This window comes from Chiloscyllium plagiosum, chromosome 13, assembly GCF_004010195.1.
Source record: "Chiloscyllium plagiosum isolate BGI_BamShark_2017 chromosome 13, ASM401019v2, whole genome shotgun sequence".
NCBI lineage: Eukaryota > Metazoa > Chordata > Chondrichthyes > Orectolobiformes > Hemiscylliidae > Chiloscyllium > Chiloscyllium plagiosum.
In genome coordinates, this window is record NC_057722.1 from 66,075,326 (window position 1) to 66,083,522 (window position 8,197).

The window sequence follows — 8,197 nt, forward strand, 5'->3', positions numbered from 1 at the left end:
ACGTGCAAACTCCACACAGTCAGTCGCCTGAGGCGGGAATTGAACCCGGGTCTCTGGCGCTGCGAGGCAGCAGTGCTAACCACTGTGCCACCGTGCCGCCCACCAAGTATGTGGTGACACTTGGTGTTTATGTACCGAGGGTCTACACACAGCTTGATGCAGCCACACTCAAAGGTGACCATCAGAATAAGGGCAACATTACACATATTCTTCCCCCTTGTCCAGAGTTTTGTACATGGAGTCCCTGCAGACACAGTCTATCTTAGGCCACCAGATGACGTGGAAGATGGTTCAGGTGACTGTAACTGTGCAGTTTTGGGGGATGGGCCAGAACCGCACCATACACAACAACAGATCGAGTGTCTCACACCTGATGACCAGGTTTTCACCTACAATGGACAGGGATCAGTGCTCCCAAAAGACCAGTTTCTGTTTCATCTTCATGACACACTTCTCCCACGATCTTGCGCACATCCCAATCCCTCCAAATGATATTCCCAGCACCTTCAGGTAATCTGTCCTGATGGTGAATGGATTTAAGGATTGGTCAGCCTAATTCCCAAAGAACGTGGCCTCAATCTTGTCTCAATTTATCTTGGCCTCTTAAGGCCAGTTTGAACTTTCATTTCACTATCATTGGCTATGGCCTCATTATTTGTGCCCTAAAAGATCTCAGCCTTTCTGACTTGCTTTCCTTCTTCAAACCTTCCACTTCAACTAAGCCTGTCTGAAAGAAGTCTTTCTTTGGATCAGAGTCCATATCACTCTCTAGTGAAGAACCTTGGAATATCTTTTACTATTTTAAAGTCTCTACATAAATGCATATCGTTGCTGCAGCAGAGCAATCAGGAGTGATCTTAAACTAATTTCTTAGCTGAGTATCCCAGGCCTATTATCCGACGCTAATATATAATGATATAATTGCTACATTAATTGAAAAGGGTTAAGTTACAACAGCATTCATTTTTTTCAAATAAAACGGAATTTAATGCCTCCTTTTGTACTGAGTTTGGTGACAAGATATGGAAAGTAGAAATTCTTTAACAGATTGATACCAAATTGGTGAAAAAGGCAGAGATTTCCAAGGTTTTATTGTAAATCCATTGTTTAACATAAGTACCAGTTTCCACCTTCCCCTTCTAGATCCTTTCCCTGATACAAGCCTCTCACCCCACTGGTGAAGAAAACAATTGGTTTCCTTTTTTCTGTTCAAAGATGCCATACACAAATCTGCATATTTTCCACCACCACCAAATCACCAAATGTTACAAATTAAAACAACAACTAAAAAGCTAATAAACTAACGAGCACTACCCATCAGGAGCAGTGCAACAATAACAAATATGGGGAGGGGATAGGCAAAGAGGGAAGGAACTAATTTAAAATGGAGTTGGAGAGAGAAATATTGCTGTCCAACCATCTCTCTAAAGGCATTGAGGGTGTTACTGGACATAGCATGCCGCGTCTCTAAGCACACTAGGGAATGGACATATCAGAGAAGAGGGTCAGGCAGTCAGGAACAATTAACCTCCATGGCCAAGAACCCAGCTGTATTTTTGAAAATTTCTTCTCATATCTGGAAGTGTTATTACACACAACTAAACGGCTTTCTGACCACCACCAAATCACCTGTAGGACATTTCAAATATTGTCCATCACCAGTAAATCACCCGTGTTTCCAACTAATCAAATTATGTGCAATATTTGGCAAGGGCAATACAGAGCACCAAAGGTGAGGGAGAGAAAGAGAGGGGGCTAAATCAACTGGAGTTGGAAGGGAGGATAAGTCACTCTACCACCTATGGTGCCCACAGTTCTCGAAAAGCATTTTGATTATTGGCGAACACTGTGTTCCCTTTCCAAGGACTCCTGGCACAAAGGGCAGACAGTCGGCAGATACAAATCTCTCCACCATCTGGACCTGTTAATGACCAAATTGGCCAGGCCCAGCAGCACACCCATGAAAAGGCCTCCAACCTGGTCACACTTCTCCGCATCAATGCCCAAAGATCAGGAAGAACAATCTTTATCTTTCTAATCATTCTGTTATGGCCCACCTCTGGAGCAAGTGGAACTTGAACCCAGGCCTCCTGTCTCAAAGGTAGGGACACTATCACTGCATCACAATAACCCTAACTATCCAACTTAAAGGCAAAGTGCAATGAGCATTACCTGCAATGGAATTGTTCCGTCTTACCATTAGAGTGACCTATATTTCTAACACTGACAGGGTCCCTGCCACCTTCCCACCTCAGCCCCAATGAAATCAGTGGCAGGAAAGGTCATGGATGGCCTTCCCACCTTATACCAATCTTTAATGGGGCAATTAATACCCATGTAAGGGTCTCATTTGGCAAAACCCTGGTTTTGACCCAATAGGGGGCAATCAGAAAGCAAACACTGCCTGCAGGTGAGGGCATGGTTTCTCTTGTTCACTGGCAGTCATGATTGTCCACCTGTTTGACAGACCTGGCATCAGGAAAGGTATGGGGAAAGTACTGGTAAGGCTCTGTTCCTCTCCAATCCCATATTGTTGATTCCCTCAAACCCTAAGACTCCAAGCGCCAGGGAGGCTCACTGCATGATTGGTACTCAACATGGAAGGCCTTCCTAAAAAGTCACATCCCCAGACTCTAGCTGGTTCTCCAACCAACATGCATGATCCTGGAGGCCCACAATAAATGCTGCAAATAGACATTACATCATGTTAATTCTTGCATACATACCTCGGCTTATATTTACTCAGAATAGGTGCCAGCTTCTCAAGATACTCTGGTGCATAAACAACAATTGGTTCATTATCTGTCACATGCAGGTTCACAGTAGAGAGAATCTCATTGGTGAAATTCTTCCAGCTGAATTCCTTAAATAAGAAAACACAGAAACCGAACATGAAAATTCATATTTACAAATCACAGGAATTGAACACTGAACTTCATATTTAATAATCAGTAAATAAATAAAAACTCCATTCTCTCACACTTAGCATTCATGAACTCAATAAGCTGTCACTTGAAAAGAAACTCAAGATATTAAGCATCATCAGCACCAAAAATCACTGTAAAGTGCACAAGTTATTGTTCAAACCTACCTGGTTCACTAATACCTTGCAGAGAAGGAAATCTATGATCCTTACTGGCCTGGGATTATATATGTGACTCCAGTCCCACTCCCACATGGCTGACTCTTAGCTGCCCCCTGACATAGCCCAGCAAGCAGGCTGACACCATCTTCTTAGGATAATTAAGGATGAGCAATGATAGCAATGGCCTGTCTGAAGCATGAGTACAGAGAGAAAGAAAGTACTGATGCAAACTCCAAGTACACAGCTCCTTACACATTTTACTTAAAAATTCCAAAAACAGACAGAAAAGGTGTTGAGCAATTAAACAGTCAGCTATTTCTACCAAGTTGGAAATTCGGTACCAAGGGGAATAGATTGCAAATTAGTGTCAGATTGTTCAAAAATAAAGTTACGAGACTAATGTTGTAGAAGAAAAAGACTTAGGGCTTCAGGTACATAATTCTTTGGAGTTTGTGTCACATGTAGACAACGTGGTTAAGAAGGCATTTAGCACACTTGCCTTCATTGCTCAGACCTGCGAGTATGGGAATTGGGAATCATGTTGAGGGTTTACAAGATATTGGTGAGGCCTTTCTGAAGTACTGTGTTTAGTTCTGTTCGCACTGTTATAGGAAGGATATTATTAAGCTGCAGAGGGTTCAGAAAAGATTTATCTGGATGTTACCAGGAATGGAAAGCATAGTTATAAGGAGAGGCTGCATAGGCTGGGACCTTTTTCACTGGAGTGTAGTAGGTTTAAAAATCTTCTAGAGATGTTTAAAATCTTGAAGGGTGAATGGTAGGTGTCTTTTCCATATTGTGGGGGACGAGGGCCATATTTCTTTTAAGATGAGAGGAGAAAGATTTAAAAAGAACATGAGGAGCATTTTTTTTACAGTGTGTGGTTCTTGTATGGAATGACTTTCCAAAGGAAGTGATTGATGCAGGTACAGTTCAATATTTAAAAGTATTTGGATAAGTACATAAGGAAATGTTTGGAGGGATATTGGCCAAGTGCAGAGAGGTGGCACTAGTTTAGTTTCGGATTACGGTTGGCATGGACTGGTTGGACTGAAGGATCTGTTTCTGTGCAGTAAGTCTGTGTGACTCTATGATTCTAGACTCTTCTATTGGGTAATAGAAGTTAATTGCTGCTTCCACAAACAGTAACCAATATAAGATCAATTGTAAATTTTAAATCTGAAAAAGCTAGGTTTTTATTAACTTTAGCATACAGCATATGGTGAACAATATGGCCCTCCATTGCAGATCATGATCTAACTGAATGGTTGCAGCTCCAATGGCACTGTACTGCTATCACAAAAGGGATAGGCAGAAGATATATGGCAACACATTCACTGGCAGGTCTAAAAATCCTGACTTGCAACTATATCACTATTCCTTTACTACCGTTGAAACGTCCTCCCTCAAAGCACTGTATGTCTACCTAAGTCACATGGTCCACAGCGGTTCATGAAGACTCCACCATTACAATACTATATGGACTCTAGCCAAGTTTGCAATTGACACAAAAATAGGTGCAAAGACAACTGTGTGGATGACAGATATAGACAGATTAATTAAGTAGGCAAAAAACTTAGAAGATGGGATATAATGATGGGAAATGTGAGGTAATGCACTTTGGCAGGAAGAATAGAGGTGGTGTGTATTATTTAAATGCTGAAACATTATAGAAAGCTATAGCACAGAGGGATTTGAGAGTCCTCATGTATAAAACAAAAAAATTGCATACAAGTTCATTAGGTATTGGGGAAGGTACTTGGAATTGAGTATGAAAGTAGGGAAATTGTAGAATTACAGTTTGACACAGAGAGGCCATTCAGCTGATAGAACTGGTACAAGCACAATCACCTAATGCCAATCTCTAGTCTTTTCCCCATATCTCTGAACAGCATTTTGATCTAAATAACAAGCCAATGCCCTCTTGAATACCTCAATTGAACTTGTCTCTGTCAGATTTCCAGGCAGTGCATTCCATAGCCTAACTACTTGCTGTGTGCAAAGGTTTATTCTCATGTCCATTTGCACATCCCTTCAAATCTATACCCTTTCATTCTTTTTTTCTTTTACCAGCAGGAACAGCTTATCCTATCTACTCATGACTTTGAAAACCTCTATCAAATTTAATCTCCGCCTTCTTCACTTCAAGGAATAAAGTGCCAACTTTTTCAATCTATTCTCATAAGTTCAATTATGACTTCAGATTTCAGTTAAGTCTTGCTAAAACTATACAAGCCACTGGTCAGACTGAAATACACTGGACAGTTCTGGTTCCCTTATCTAAAGAAAGACATACTGACCTTGAAGGTAATCCAGGGAAGGTTCACTGGGTTGATTGTAAGTATGGATGAATTTTCTTATGAGGAGAGGTTAATTAGATTGGACCTCTGTTTATTGGAATTTAGAAGAATGAAAGGCAACCTTATTGAAACATGCATGATTCTTATCGGATTTGAGAGAGTAGATGCAGAAAAGGCCAATCAGCTGATAGTGCTTCTACAGGTTGTATTACTTAATGCCAATCTCCTGTCCTTTCCCCAAATGTTTTTTCTTTGTGAGAGAATCTCAGACGAGAAAGCCCAATCTCAGAGGAAGAAGTCCTTACCATAGGGAATAGTGGAGGCTGGGTCATTAAGAATATTCAAGGCAGAGATAGACTGTCCTTTAAATCAGTGAGGGAATCAAGGGTTAGAGGGAAAAAAGAAGGAAAGTGGAGTTGAGGATCATCATGTCAACCATAATCTCATTGAATGGCAGAACAGATTCAATGGACTGAATAGCCTACGTTTGTTCCTAGATCTTATGATCTTATGGACTTGAGGGAAATTGGACAATAAATTCTGACTGCTCAGTGATGCACTGACATCCCATAAATAAATGTAAAAAAAGGTTCAGAGGATAAATGACCTATTCTGTTCTTATGTTCATAGAACCCAAAAGTAGGAGCTATTTAACAGCCATAGTTTCAAATTTTAATGAAAATAGTCCAAAGTATTCCCATTATGTCATTCAGGCTATGTGCTTCACACTACTGACCTGTCAAAGTCAATCTTAATTCTCTGGAAGTTTTCAAAATGAGTTACATTTATTAAGTCAGCTAATGCTGATCAGGATGCAGCTGCAGTGCCTGATTTTCAGTTAGGACATCTGGTAAACCTTTTGACTTTCTTGATTCAATTTAGTCTGAATTACCATTTGCAGTGTTAGGTCATTGAACATTCGTTTGCCTAAATTTTTATAAGTAGACATTTGGAGGCAATTTTAATTTGAACCTTGGTGAATCTAACAAGTTGATAAGAACTCTGGTTTTATCCCCTACCCTGTATCACACTCCATTCCGTTCAATAAGGAATTAGATTAGATGGATGTCGCACCTGATCCGATCAGCTGTTCAAAATTGAAACAATAAAATGTAAAGCATAAGATTCATACGAAATGGGAGACCTTTGAGTCTGTAGCACCATTCCATAAGATCATTGCTGTCTGCTTTTGTTTTGAATTCCACATTTTGTAGTTACATAATTCTTAATCCCTTCTCACAAATCACATTAACATTAATCTTTCCAATTCCTTCTTAAACATACTCAATGATTCTCATTTACTGCCTTCTGAAGCAGAGTTCCAAAGTTGCACAACCTTCTGAGAAAACAAATTGTCCTCATCCTTGTTAGAGTGATAGAATCACAGATGTACAACACAGAAACAGACCCTTCGGTCCAACTCATCCAACCCAACCAGATATCATATTACAGCAATTGGCCCATATTTGTTAAACTCTTCCTACTCATATATCCATCCAGATGCCTTTTAAACGTTGCAATTCTACCAGCCTCCACCACTCCCTCCATGCACGCACCACCTTCTTTGTGGAAAGGTTGCCCCTTAGGTCCCTTTTAAATTTTTCCCCTCTCTGGACTCCCTCATCCCAAGAAAAAAACCTTGTCTATTTATACTATCCGTGCCCCGCATGATTTTATAAACCTCTATAAGGTCACCCCCTCGGCCTCTGATACTCCAGGGAAAACAGCCCTATTCAGCCTCTCCCTAAAGCTCAAATGCTCCAAACCTAGCAACATCTTTTTAAAATATTTCTGAACCCTTTCAAGTTTGATTACATCCTCTTGATAGGAGGGAGACCAGAACTGCATACAGTATTCCAAAAGTGGCCTAACTAATGTCCTGAACAGCCGCTACATGACCTCCCAAGTCCTGTACTCAATGCTCTCAAAGGGTGACTCTTAATTTTAAAACAGTGAGCCACAGAGGGAACATATTTCAAGAACATTCAGAAACTTATTCACTTTGATCAAGTAACCTCTCACTCTTTTAGACTCCAGTGGAAACAAGCTCAATCTGTTGAACCTATCCTTCTAGTGCAACCCATTCATTTACGTATCAATCTACTAAGCCTTTTGGAACCATCTCCATCTTAAAACTAATCCACAATTCAATTACATCTTGATTGATTTAGTCTTTATGCCAGTTACATATTGTAGTTACATAATTCTTAATCCCTTCTCATAAATCACACAAGCTTACAGCAGATAAAAAGGCAAATGCCATGGTTAGAGAAATAATGACAAAAAATCGTAATTGCTGGAGATACCCAGCAGGATTGGAAATATCTGTGAGAGAACCTTCAATTCCAAAGAATAGTCAGATTGGACTCCAAATGTTAACTCTGCTTCTCTCTCCACAGATGCTGCCCGACCTGCTGAGCTTCTCCAACAACTTCTGTTCATATTTCAGCTAATATGTTGGTGAGATGAGGTGCTGGAAGACTGGAGGTTGGCAAACGTGGTGCCACTATTCCAAAGAATAGTCAGATTGGACTCCAAATATTAACTCTGCTTCTCTCTCCACAGATGCTGCCCGACCTGCTGAGCTTCTCCAGCAATTTCTGTTCATATTTCAGCTAATATGTTGGTGAGATGAGGTGCTGGAAGACTGGAGGTTGGTAAACGTGGTGCCACTGTTTAAGAAGGGTGGTAAAGACGAGCCAGGGAACTATAGACCAGTGAGCCTGACCTCGGTGGTGGGCACGTTGTTGGAGGGAATCCTGAGGGACAGGATGTACATGTATTTGGAAAGGCAAGGACTGATTCGGGATGG

At 40.8% G+C, this 8,197-nt stretch overlaps 1 protein-coding gene across 4 annotated transcripts in view; it reads right to left on the reverse strand.

Moving 5' to 3' along the window:
• LOC122556163 (neprilysin-like) overlaps window positions 1-8,197 on the reverse strand; it is a 174,924-nt gene that overhangs the window by 54,283 nt on the left and 112,444 nt on the right. For all 4 annotated transcript variants that reach the window (XM_043702673.1, XM_043702676.1, XM_043702674.1 and 1 more), the window contains exon 11: window positions 2,727-2,863. In XM_043702673.1, the coding sequence (XP_043558608.1) occupies window positions 2,727-2,863 (137 nt within the window). The remainder of the gene's footprint in view (window positions 1-2,726; window positions 2,864-8,197) is intronic.